Genomic DNA, 14,133 nt, shown 5'->3' on the forward strand with positions numbered 1-14,133 from the left:
CCGACAACTAATTTTGTTGTCGGAAAATTTTATAGCAAGCTCTCAAACTTTGTGTGTCGGAAATTCCTATGGAAAATGTGTAATGGAGTCTACACACGGTCGGAATTTTAGACAACAAGGTCCTATCACACATTTTCCATCGGAAAATCCTATCGTGTGTACAGGGCATAAGCCTAATCTGTTTAGCCCTGTAAAGAATAAAAATCACTATAGCTCCGGTCCCACGCTGAGCTGTACAGCAGAGGCAGCCGACAACGGAAGCCCCATAGTAACTCTGTGGGTGATGTCACTTCCCAGGCATTTCCCTACCATTGTCGGCTGTCTTTAGCACAGAGAGAATGCCGCTGGAGACCGGAGTGGCTGCAGAACAAGTAAGTATAGCGATTTCTTTTTTTTTTTCTTTACAGGGCCAGATAGATTAGGCTTAGAATGTGGCTGAGAGTAGGTTTTGCCTTTACTTCCACTTTATTCAAACATCATAGGACACAGGAAGAGTTAATTTTTGTACCATTGAGTTATGCTCCACCTCTAGGTAAATTGACACTGGTAAATGGCAAAACCTAACTTCGCTCTGCATAATTTTACTAGTGTCCTTAGGTGATGGACATACCTCTCTCTGCTGAGAAAGTTTCACCTTTTATGGTGCTATTTGACTGTTCTAGTAAGTTTGCATGCAGCTGGTGAGCCTTGAGTTATTTGTGAAGCAGCCTTTTTTTGGATTGGTCCCTACAAAATTCAGTGCTTGGAGGGAATGTACATGTAATCAAATGAACACGCATATAGCATAAGGGCAAATTCCTTTTCACTGTACACATGTTTATGCGAGTACCGCTGTCAACCCTCAAACCGCTCCTGACAGCCACTCATTTCTCAAAGCATGCACCTCTACGTTATATAAAGGTTTACCCAAATATCAGCGTATACTATGTGCAACCATCCCACAGCTATTCATTTATGTATGCAACACCTGTACTTTTGAGTGTGGATAAACGCTAAAGGGTGAGGTTAAATAAAAATATTCTCTTCCGAGGATGACATTTTATATTCACTGGACAAGCATCACATGCTTACGTAAGTGAACGTAAGGTCATTCAAATCTTTAGCGATTGCATATCTGTGAGATAGTTGTGATCATTTACTGGGTTTATTCACATTAAACCCCAAGGAAATAAAAATATGTGAATCCAAATCTGCTACCAAATTAACATCTGTCCAAAAACAACAATTAAAAATATAGTACGGTAAACATCGCCAAAACAGAAAAACACTCAAGGTGATTTACCCTCATTTTACCATTCCATTATGTTACATAAAAGCCTCACTAATGTGATCTCATTTTAATTAGCAGACTTTGTATATTGTATTTCGAGGTTAATTCATAGGGGTGCGCAATTTACAAAAGCGCTGCGTTGGGGGAAAATTACAGGAAGATTCCATTTTTTGAATTGTTTTACTATTATTACCCACTTCAGACCCGGAAGAATTTACCCCCTTCCTGGCCAGAGCACTTTTTGCGATTCGGCACTGCGTCGCTTTAACTGACAATTGCGCGGTCATGCGACGTGGCTCCCAAACCAAATTGACGTCCTTTTTTCCCCACAAATAGAACTCGCCTTTGGGGGTATTTGATCACCCCTGCGTTTTTTCTTTTTTGCGCTATAAACAAAAAAAGAGCAACAATTTTGAAAAAAAACGCATTATTTCTTACATTTTGCTATAATAAATATCCCCCAACATATATAAAAAAAATTTTTTTCCTCAGTTTAGGCCGATATGTATTCTTCTACATATTTTTGTAAAAAAAAATTGCAATAAGCGTTTATTGATTGGTTTGCGCAAAAGTTATAGTGTTTACAAAATAGGGGATAGTTTTATGGCATTTTTATTAATATTTCTTTTTTTAACTAGGAATGGCGGCGATCAGCGATTTTTATTGTGACTGCGACATTTTGGCGGACACATTGGACATTTTTGACACATTTTTGGGACCATTGTCATTTATACACCAATCAGTGGTATACAAATGCACTGATTCCTGTGTAAATGACACTGGCAGTGAAGGGGTTAACCACTAGGTGGCAGTGTAGGGGTCAAGTGTGTCCTGGGGAGTGTAACTGTGGGGGGGAGAGGCTGTGTGTGGCACATCACTGATCTCTGCTCCCAATCACAGGGAGCAGAGATCAGTGACACTGTCACTAGGCAGAACGGGGAGATGCTTGTTTACATTAGCATCTCCCCGTTCTTCCTCTCTGTGAGACGATCGCGGTTATCCCGCGACCCGACTCATGGAACTTGCCGCGGGCGCGCGCGTGTGCCCACAGGCCGCCTCTTAAAGGGCCACGTACAGGTACGTGATTCTGCCTGTACGAGCCCTTCTGCCGCAGTATATCTGCGTGAGGCGGTTGGCAAGCAGTTACAGTATTACTAAGGAAATATATGTATCCAAATTTGCTACCAAAAAAAAGCCCTATTTGTCCAAAAAAAGTGAAGTGTAATATTTTAGAGTTGACTAGCAAGCCTAAAGCTCCATTCACACCTGAGCGTTCCGGAATCACGAGCGATTGTGCTTGTGATTCCAGAGTCGTGGCAAAATTCTTGGCGCATTTGCGATGCCATTACTTATAATGGCACCACAATTGCGGTGCGATTTTGCCAAGTGATAAATTGCGCTGCAAACGCGGCAAATTGCAACGCACGACGCTTTTCGCTCAGAAAGGAGCAGGAGCTTCTTTTGGGTGACAGCATTGCACGTTGCTATTTTCCGTGATTGCAGTGTGATTTATCCAGCGATTCCTGAACGCTCAGGTGTGAATGGAACCTGAAAGATATAATTTGCGGTATTGAAACATTGTCACAATGGGGTCCTGCCAGTTCTGAACCACACTAAATGCAATGACATGACAGTTTTCAGCCATTGACAGCCAGAATGTGCTCCCTTCTGGGCCCTGCCATGTTAATACCAAGTACCTAGAGCATACTTATATGATATTCTTGTGTATGGGAGAGGTAGCTGAACGTACAGTGGATATAAAAAGTCTACACACCTCTGTTAAAATGTCCAGTTTCTGTGATGTAAAAAAAGAGACAAAGATAAATAATTTTAGAACTTTTCCCACCTTCTATGTGACCTATAAACTGTACAATTCAATTGAAAAACAAACTGAAATCTTTTAGTAAAAATAAAAAACTAAAATAATGTGGTTACATAAGTGTGCATGCTTATGACTGGGGATGTAGCTGTGTTCAGAATTAAGGAATCACATTAAAACTCATGTCCGTACACAACTGCCATCATTTAAAGTGCCTCTGATTAACCCCAAATAAAGTTCAGGTCTTTCCTGACATTTTCTTAGTCGCATCCTAGAGAGCCATGGTCCCCAAAGAGCTTGCAAAGCATCAGAGGGATCTCATTGTTAAAAGGTATCAGTCAGGAGAAGGGTACAAAAGAATTTCCAAGGCATTAGATATACCATGGAACACAGTGTAGACAGTTATCATCAAGTGCTGGAAATATGGTATAACAGTGACACTCCCAAGAACTGGACGTCTCTCCAAAATTGAGGAAAAGACGAGAAGAAAACTGGTCAGGGAGACTGCCAAGAGGCCTACAGCAACATTAAAGGAGCTGCAGAAATATCTGGAAAGTACTGGCTGTATGGTACATGTGAAAACAATCTCCCATATTCTACATATGTCTGGGCTATGGGGTAGAGTGGCAAGATGGAAGCTTTTTCTTACGAAAGACTGGCTAAATTTTGCACACAACACTGCACATCACCAAAAGAACACCATCCCACAGTGAAGCATGGTGGTGGCAGCATCATGCTTTGGGGTGTTTTTCTTCAGCTGGAACAGGGGCCGTAGTCAAGGTAGAGGGAATTATGAACCGTTCCAAATACCAGTCGATATTGGCACAAAACCTTCAGGCTTCTGCTAGAAAGCTGAATATGAAGAGGAACTTCATCTTAAAGCATACATCCAAAGGAATGGCTTCACCAGAAGAAGATTACAATTTTGGAATGGCCCAGCCAGAGCCCAGACCTGAATCCGATTAAAAATCTGGGGGGTGATCTGAAGAGGGCTGTACACAGGAGATGCCCCCGCAGTCTGACAGATTTGGAGTGTTTTTACAAAGAAGAGTGGGCAAATATTGCCAAGTCAAGATGTGCCATGCTGATAGACTCATACCCAAAAAGACTGAGTGCTGTAATAAAATAAAAAGTGCTTCAACAAAGTATTAGTTTAAGTATGCAACCATATTATTTTATTTTTTTTATTTTTACTTCCCGCCATCTAAAAGATTTCAGTTTGTTGTCCAACTGAGTTGTACAGTTTATAGGTCACATTAACCACTTGCCGCTCGCCCAACCTCATGTGACGTTGCGGAGCTTGAGCACTGATATCTGAATGATGTCTGCAGCTACAGGCATCATTCAGATATCTTCTTTTAAAACCGGTGATTCCCTGCACAGTAAGAATGTTTATAGCAGCTGTTCAGCCGCTTGATTGTTCTTGTCGCCCCCCCCCCCCCCCCCCCGCTGCCCTCCGGTGCTTTTACCGACTCACCTGTGCGATCGGTAAACCGGAGAAAGGATCCACTGGCGCTGGATGCTGACAATAGAGATTTCTGGCGGGCCAAATGGTCCCTGGAGTCTCTATGGTTGTTCGGAGGCCGGGCGTGATGTTATGATGTCATGCCCAGCCTCTGCATTTGAAAAAATGCTGCCGTCTCGGCTGGGAAGCTGAGATCTTTTTTTTTTTTTTTTTTATCTCGGGCTTCCCAGCCTAGAGGTGAGATCTGGGGACTTATTGACCCCATATCTCACTGTAAAGACGACCTTTAATGCCATATTCCTATTACAAGGGATGTTAACATTCCTTGTAATAGGAATAAAAGTGATAAAAAAAAAAAAATAAATTTAACCGCTTCCCGACCGCCTCACGCAGATATACTGCGGCAGAAGGGCACATACAGGCAGATTAATGTACCTGTACGGTGCCCTTCAAGAGGCGGCGTGTGCGCGGCAGCTCCGTGATCGCGGGTCCCGCAGACCCGATGTCCGTGGGGATACCCGCGATCGTCTCACGGTGAGGAAGAACGGGGAGATGCTAATGTAAACAAGCATCTCCCCATTCTGCCTAATGACACTCTCGCTGATCACCGCTCCCTGTAATTGGGAGCGGTGATCAGTGATGTGTCACACACAGCCCCTCCCCCCCACAGTTAGAATCACTGCCTAGGACACACTTAACCCCTACAGCGCCACCTAGTGGTTAACCCCTTCACTGCCAGTGGCATTTTTACAGTAATCAATGCACTTTTTTACCATTGATCGCTGTATTAATGCCAATGGTCCCAAAAATGTGTCAGAATTGTCCGATGTGTCCGCCATAATGTCGCATACACGATAAAAATCACTGATCGCCGCCATTGCTAATAAAAAAAATTATCAATAAAAATGCCATAAAACTATCCCTTATTTTGTAGACGCTATAACTTTTGTGCAAACCAATCAATAAAGGCTTATTGCGTTTTTTTTTTTTAACCAAAAATATGTAGAAGAATACGTATCGGTCTAAACTGAGGAAAAAAAATGTTTTTTTATATATTTTTTGGGGATATTTATTATAGCAAAAAGTAAAAAAATAATGCTTTTTTTCAAAATTGTCGCTATTTTTTTGTTTATAGCGCAAAAAATAAAAACCGTAGAGGTGATCAAATACCACCAAAAGAAAGCTCTATTTGTGGGGAAAAAAGGACGTCAATTTTGTTTGGGAGCCACGTCGCACGACCGCGCAACTGTCAGTTCCGAATCGCAAAAAGTGCTCTGGTCTTTGGCCAGCCAAATGGTCCGGGGCTTAAATGGTTAAAAAGAAAGCATCAAACTAGAAAAATTTAAGTAAAATTAACACTAAAGAAAAAAAAAATAATTTGAAAGTGCCCCTGTCCCTGCGTGCTCGCTCGCAGTAGCAAACGCATACGTAAGTCGCGCCCGCATATGAAATCTGTGTTCAAACCACACATGTGAGGTATCGCCGTGAACGTTAGAGCGAGAGTAATAATTCTAGCACTAGACCTCCTCTGTAACTCAAAACATGTAACCTGTAAAAATATGTAAACATTGCCTATGGGGATTTACCGAAGTTTGGTGCCATTCCACGTGCGTGTGCAATTTTGAAGCGTGACATGTTGGGTATCTATTTACTCAGCGTAACATCATATTTCACACTATACAAAAAATTGGGCTAACGTTACTGTTTTTTTTAATGCATGAAACTGTCCCCCCCCCCCCCCCCCCACAAAAAAAACATTTGAAAAATTGCTACGCAAATACTGTGCATGATAAAAAGTTGCAACGACCGCCATTTCATTCTCTAGGGTCTCTGCTAAAAAACATATATAATGTTTGGGGGTTCTGTGTAATTTTCTAGCACAAAAAAAATGATTTTTACATGTAGAAGAGAAATGTCAGAATTTGGCCTGGGTAGCAAGTGGTTAAAGGTGGAAAAAGTTCTGAAAATTATTTATTTGTCTCAATTTTTTACATCACAGAAACCTGACATGTTAACAGGGGTGTAAAGACTTTTTATATCCACTGTATTGTTCGATGCAGTTTTTACCATGTCCTCTCTGTGTTTGTGAAATCAGTCAATGAACTGTACGCTTTTGTTAAAAAAAAATTGTATTTAAATATCTTTCCAAATTTTGCTGCCAAGTACATTCTGAAACATTGGAGTTTTTAAAGTGGTTGTAAACCCTTTGCAACCACTTTATACTACAGGTAAGCTTATAATAAGGCTTACCTGTAGCTACCCAGGATATCTCCTAAACCTGCACGGTTTAGGAGATATCCCTGTATTTGCTTATGCCGACGGCATCGGCACATGCGCACTTAAGCAAACTGAAGCAACGGCACATACGTGCCGTTGCTTCAGTTAGACTGTGCCATTACCGGCGGCTCACGTGTACATGCACGGGAGTGACGTCATCGCGGCTCCGGCCAATCATAGCCCCTGGAGCTGCTTTTCCCCTGGGAGTGATGTCAGCCGCCGGAGCGGTGAACGAGGACTGCTGCGGGGGCTTCGATCTCAGGTAAGTAATTTATAATGAGCTAGTATGCTATGCAGAGGCAGTTGGACGCTTTTTTCAACTGCCCCTGAACTCATTCATTGTTACCATATACACAGTCTCATTTATTGCCGTTTTTAGGCAGTTGTGTTTAACATGGGTTCAGACGCAGAAGATTTCCAGGTTTCAGACGCTAAACGCGGTAACCGGCGTTTAGGCGCGTTTTCGTTTATAAACGTTTTTTAAAGGTACCCTATATTTTTTACCTGAAAATACAAAAAAAAAAGATGGAAAACGATGAAAAAACATAAAAAATTGTTTAAAATGTTTTAATAACTTGTGATGATTCATAGACCATATATAGCCCTTGATGCAATGCAATACACCACTAGCATTGCTGTATCCAAATTTTGATGGAACACTGACCCATATGTTCAGATTTGGCCAAGATGACCCCACCATGGAGCTTGACCCCTGACTTGATATATTATAAAAAATGAAATTAATGTTTAAATTTGCATGAAATAGACAAAATATTTTTTTTTTTTAAAGTAATTAAAAAGCAAAAATAATATCATATATATAGCTGAAAAAAAACAGATAAATATATTAGTCAATTAATATTTAATTATTAAAAATATTTTAAAAATTTGCCAAAAAAGTTATATATTATAAAAAATTGAGTTAACATTTAATTTTGCATGAAATAGACAAAATATTTTTTTTCTTTCAAAAAATAAAGGAAAAGCAAAAATAATATATCTGTACATGTACAGATATATATAAATATATGCACATACCTTATCGTCACCAACAGACGTTCCTCTGGTGGCGCACTCTTCCTCATGTTGGTGTCCATGCGTGTCAGACTGGGTCATACTTTTTCTAGTAGAAGGTCAAATGTGGCAATGGACATGCGTGTGAAATTAAAAAATTTGTCGGGGTAGGTATGCAGCTGTACGTATATGTTGGAAAAATATCCTACCGTCATTCGCTGCGCAATCAATGGATGGGTCTAATAGCGACAAACTCTGACTCTGGACCTCGCACGCAATTTTCTACGTCGTTCCAGCCTCATCAAGAGCAATGTCAGGAACATTTCCTCACATATGCTCATTATGGGCGCCATTGAAAAAAAAAAGCACAGAAATTGAGGCAAATACAAGTATACAGCTGCTCTCTCTGCTGCTGCTACTCACTCTGGTCAAAATGGCTGAAATAGTTAAATAATAATGTTTTTTGAGCTTGGGGAGGATCTTATGAGGTTATCTTAATAAACGCTTCTAAACACAAACGCGGTAAAACGCCGCTAAGCGCGCCATGCAAACGCGACAAAATGGGAGTTTCTAAACGCCGGTTTCAAGTTCGTTCAGAGGTGTTTGCCCCAGCGTCCCGTGTACATGGAGTCTAAATTGCCATTTTGGGGAGTTTCAGGGGTCCTTATATTCCACAGCCACTGTAGGGGCTCATGTACACAGGGCAGTTGAAAACCTCTTCTGAATGCTGGAAACTGACAGCTGGAAACCGACAGTGAAAAACATCAGTTTAAAAGCTTTTACATACTGAGTTTATAGGACTTTAGCAGCAGTTATGAACATTTGAGGTTAGAAGTATTTTTTTAAAGATAACCTCAGGAGACCCTTCCAAATGCCCACAATCCATGAAAAACAAGTAAATTATTTATTATTTCAGCCATTCTGTGAGAGAAGAGAGAGCAGTGTGCTTGTAGATAGCGGTCTTATTTTTTGTGTTTTCACTCTGGATCCCATCATGAGCATGTGTGAGGAAATGCTCCTGATGTTGCTGTTGCTGAGGCTCCGAAAACGTAGAGAATTGCGTGAGAGGATCAGAGTTCATCGCTACTGGACTCATCCATTGATGCAGGCAACAGCATGTGGTGAAACTTGTGGGTTTTTTTTCAAAATTTGTATATGTTCAAAAATGATCAGAAATGTTTTTCCCTTTAAAAACACTTATAAACGCAAATGTGCATAAACGCGGTTTACCACAGTTACAATCATTTGGCGTTTGAAATGCCAGTAAACTATAGTCCTGAACACGATTTTTCTGCTTTAAAAAAAAAATGGCTGTAACCTGAACTGCCTCATAACTACTATAAATGACTGAGTGTACATGTACATATAAGGGCTCATGCACACTGCAGCTCAAAAGAAAAAGCTGCTTTTACAGGCATTTGAGCCTTTATTTCAGATTGAAGAGGCTTGTACTTTTTTGTGCTCTTTTGCACATTTTTTTGAGCTCCTTTGAGCTTCTTTCAGCATAAGCATTTTTTTCCCACAAACCCCCTACCCTCAGCTAATTTTTCCTATTTTTTTTTGTTTGTTTTTAAGCTTCTTTGAGCTTTTTTAATGCTTTTTTGTGCTTTTTCACTAGTTTTAGGGCACTTAGGCGTCTTTTCTGCTCAAACGCTTTTAAATAGATGAGTTTTGTGGGGGGGTTTTTTGCCTGTAAGAACATATGCCTGTAAACTCCTGAAAAAGCCATAGTGTGCATGGACATATTGGCTGATATGGAGGGGAGTTTACAGGCAGAAATAAAGGGAGCTCAAAAGCCTGTAGGAGCAGCTTCTTTGAGCTGCAGTGTAGAGTTCAGGGGCTGCTGAAAAAATGCCCAACTGCTCCTAAACTTCAGTTTAGCAGCTGCAGTGTACATGAGGCCTATAATAGACATGCCAGTTTTCAGACACTGATAGGCAGATTGCGCTCCCTTGTTTCTAGCCCCTGCCATGTTCCCACCAAGGGATTAAGACATATTTATATGGTGTTCTCATGTATAGAAGTAGCAGAATAAAGTATTTTATAGCATCGGTACCTAGTTATATACATAAGAAATTGGAAAAAAAACTAGAAACAAATTTTTAAATTTTTTTTTTTCATTTTTACATTTTGTTTTGTTTTTATTTCAGGTAACTCTGAAATAAGACTAATAAATGTTCAAAACATTTAAAGTCTAATGCCGCATACAGACGATCGGACATTCCGACAACAAAACCGTGGATTTTTTTCTGACAGATGTTGGCTCAAACTTGTCTTGCATACACATGGTCACACAAATCTTGTCGGAAATTCCGAACGTCAAGAACGCGGTGATGTACAACACGTATGACGAGCTGAGAAAAAAGAAGTTCAATAGGCAGTGCAGCTCTGCTGCTTGATTCCGAGAATGCGTGGACTTAGGTGCGTCGGAATTGTGTACACACGATGGGAATTTCCGACAACAAATTTTGTTGTCAGAAAATTTGAGAACCAGCTCTCAAACATTTGTCGTCGGAAATTCCGACGGCAAATGTCTGATGGAGCATACACACGGTCGGAATTTCCGACAACAAGCTCACATGCAACATTTGTTGTCGGAAATTCCGACCGTGTGCACGGGGCATTACAGTTCAAACTGTTTTCTGTTCAACGTGGTGCAATTTTTGGGGTCTTATATATTTTTGAAGATAGGACCTTTGAGGTAATTTCATAGTGTGAAAAAAGGTTCAGAAATAAAATCTAACATATACACAGTTGTTTCCACACCATATATTTTCACCATAACCTGGAAAAAAATTGCAACTTTTGTATTGTTTGATTCAAGACAAATTAAAGGATAGGTTCACCTTTAGGAACATGTTAAATATTACACCCATATTTAGGAGGTAATATGCGCCTATGAACTCGCCTCCAATTGCCAGTCGATGGGGGATCTTCTCCCCGCATCCACTGTCACTTTTTGAAAACAGAGCAGCTATGTGGAGTTCCACCTTGGCAGACAGACTTGCAGTTTGAATGGGTTGCAAACATGTTCGGAGTTCATTAATTCTTCTATATATTTTTTTTTTTTTTGGTAAGGTGAGCCTATCCTTTAAAAAATGCATTTATTAAAAAAAAAAAAAAAACGCACTGGGGTTCAATTACTAAAACTGGAGAGTTCAAAGTCTGGTGCAGATCTGCTTATAAACCAATCAGCTTCCAGGCATATTTTGTCAAAGCCTAATTGAACAAGCTGAAGTTAGAAGCTGATTGGCTACCATACAGAACTGCACCATATTTTGCACTCTCCGGTTTTAGTAAATCAACCCCATTTAAAGTATCAAAAGAAAATACTATCTGCCCCCAAAAAATAATATCAAGATTGGCTAACCTGAATGCAAAACAATGTAGGAAATTTAGCACATTTGAAAAACCTGAAAAAAAGACCTGGGACTCAATGGGGTTAACATAGGGTAAAGGTGCTGAGATTCAAGTGGTTAAGAAAAAGCCAGGGCTGAAGTAACATCCACATGTAGATGCACATTGTACTGCCATATGGGAACATTTTCTTCTAGTAGAGTTTTCATTAGTTAACATGCACTTTCTTCTACAGGAGACAAATGCTGTGCATGTGAATGTGTGGGCAGGATCTTATTTGGAAGTGAACATTCCCGTGACTGTCACAGAAAATGGTAAGAGATTTTCCGAGCATATTGGTGCGAAACCACAGTAACCTTCATAACACACAAGCTGTTAGATGTAATGAAACTAGTCTTCCCTACAGCATACTGGACAACACATCATTTTCAGATCGTCTCTAATGCTTAGTCATGTAATATTTGCTTAGAAAATGTTTCTTTGTGACGCCCATTTCTCTGCAGAATAAGTTGTGCCTCTATTGCACGTTGCAATTACTCCTCTGTCAGGGATGTTAAAAAATAGTCTATGCAATAAACAAGTTGACAAGCTGTTTTTGAATTTTGAATTTATGTGTCTTTGCTTGGACGCCATGCAAATTTTAATAGCCATTACAAACAACAAACCAGGCAAGCTTCATGATAGTGTAGCATTTAATTTTTTAAATCTATGTCTGCCTAGTATTTTCCAGCTAAGCTCTGATAAAGAAAACAATGGGGGTTATATATGAAAGTCAAGTGCAAAGTGCACTTGAAATTGCACTGAAAGTGCACTTGGAAGTGTAGTCGCTGTAGATCCGAGGGGGACATGCAAGGAAATTAAAAAACAGCATTTTAGCTTGCACATGATTGGATGATAAAATCAGCAGAGCTTCCACTCATTTCAGATCTACCCCTCAGATTTACAGCGACTGCACTTCTAAGTGTACTTTCAGTGCAATTTCAAGTGCACTTTGCACTTGTAGTGCAAAGTGGATTTGCCTATCGTAAATAACCCCCATTGTTTTCTAATGTAGCACATTTTGTTTACAGTCATAATGTGCAAAATAGGTTTGTGAATGCATTGCAGTTCCTCAGTACATGACTGTTAAAATTAAGTAACACTTTCATCTTTATACAGTCCCTTCTTTAAATACAATTTTTTATCTGTGACATTTTGCCAAGGCATATCTTGGCAAAATGTAGAAGATCGAATTTCTTCATCAATTTATGCCAATATGTATTCTGCTACATATTTTTGGTAAAAAAAAATCCCAATAAGCGTATATTGATTGGTCCGCAAGACGCACAGGCTCTTTACCTGCCCGGGATGATCTCCCCTCCCTGGCTGAGCCGCTGTCCATGGTCACAGTGGAATCTGGTGGGTCGGTCGGTATTCTCCTCCGGCCGTGCTCTCCTCTCTCCTCCTCCTAGGCGTTCAATAGGATCACCTGGTGTTTTGGCCAGTCGGCAAACGGGTCTCATGACCCACTTCCTGATTAGCAGAGATGAGATTCAGCGTGAAAATTGTGAGTATTTATTCGCTATTGTCACACAACTGGGTGGGCTCGGAGTGCAGTACTGAGACCACCCTTTTTTTAAAGTCTATTAGAGCCTCTAGCTCTAATCATGTGCTTCAAACACCCCCCCCCCCCCAATTGGAATCCATGTGTCTTGCGCCCTATATGTAGACTGGGAGGAAGGATGGAGGAGGGCCCCCCTGTGCCCCTGATATACATGATCCTGTGCACAGCGTCCGCCCTGTAGCAGGAAAACTGCTATAGGGCAGTCAGCAAGTGGTTAACTGGTGATTACCCGTTCATGCAACACTGTATGCAAATTACGTTTTTATCATATTTTTCATACAAATAGAGCTTTCTTTCGATGGTATTTAATTGCTATATAAGTGAAAAAAACACAGAAAAAAATGCATAAACAAAATAAATAATTTTTCTCCATAAGTTTAAGCCTAAAATATAGTCTGCTACATTTACATATATCCCAAATACATGTATATTATTTAGTCTAGGTGAAAGTTTATAGAGTCTACAAACTATGGTATATATATTTGAAAACTGATCAATCCTGATATACTGATCTCATTTCTTGAGGCCCCATAAAGGCCAGGACAGTACAATTACTGTACTCCCCAAATTTCCCCTTTTTTGCAAAGTATTTTGTAAAAGGGAAATTTTTTTAAGAAGAAATACATTTAAATTAGTTTTTTTTTTTTGTTTTCATATTTATTTATAAAAAATTTTTTTTTTCTAAAATTTGAAATTTTTTTTTTTGCTATTGCATTTTTGCATTCTGTCATCAGAGTAGCTCAAAGCCACCATAGTGACACTGTGCTTCTCTGGGGAGTGATCTGGGAATTTTTTTACACTATTATTGCTTATAACAATGGTGATCACTGTTATAAGCAGTAGTTTTAACTGTCATAAATGCCATTTATTCATGACAGCTTGCTTACTATTGTGATCTGTGATTGGCCCAGGTACCCTGTGATAGCTATGGGCCAATTACAATTGTAATCAAGCAGTCCTCAATGGAGGCTATTCATGACTATTTTGCTTATATGTAATCACGTAAATGCTATGATTGGTCATAGCAACCATATGATACCCTGGCCACTCACAGTGACTGGGTATTGAGCACCAGGGTGCGCACCAGTGTGCATGTGCTAAGCAACGTAGAGTCACATCGCTTAGCCTTCAGCCGACACTCACCCGCAGTAAAATCTGATCTCTAGATCAGAGACTACAGTCTTTTCTTAGACGATGATACTTGTGTGTGTGTGTGTTTTTTTTTTTTTTTTTTGTGGTGTGGATTTTCTATTCAGAATGGAAGGGTTCAAAATATAGAGGGTTATAGACTTAGGAATTGTCTCCTGAACAATGGAGAACTATATGGT

General features: G+C 40.0%; 1 protein-coding gene across 1 annotated transcript in view; it reads left to right on the forward strand.

The window, feature by feature from the left end:
- The window catches only part of BLTP1 (bridge-like lipid transfer protein family member 1), a gene marked incomplete in the record, with an annotated part of 561,636 nt that overhangs the window by 166,960 nt on the left and 380,543 nt on the right, over nt 1–14,133 (forward strand). The window contains 1 exon segment of the mRNA XM_073603515.1: nt 11,438–11,516. Coding sequence (XP_073459616.1) covers nt 11,438–11,516 — 79 coding nt within the window.

The sequence above is a fragment of the Aquarana catesbeiana genome, linkage group LG01, assembly GCF_042186555.1.
Source record: "Aquarana catesbeiana isolate 2022-GZ linkage group LG01, ASM4218655v1, whole genome shotgun sequence".
In the NCBI taxonomy this organism is placed as follows: domain Eukaryota; kingdom Metazoa; phylum Chordata; class Amphibia; order Anura; family Ranidae; genus Aquarana; species Aquarana catesbeiana.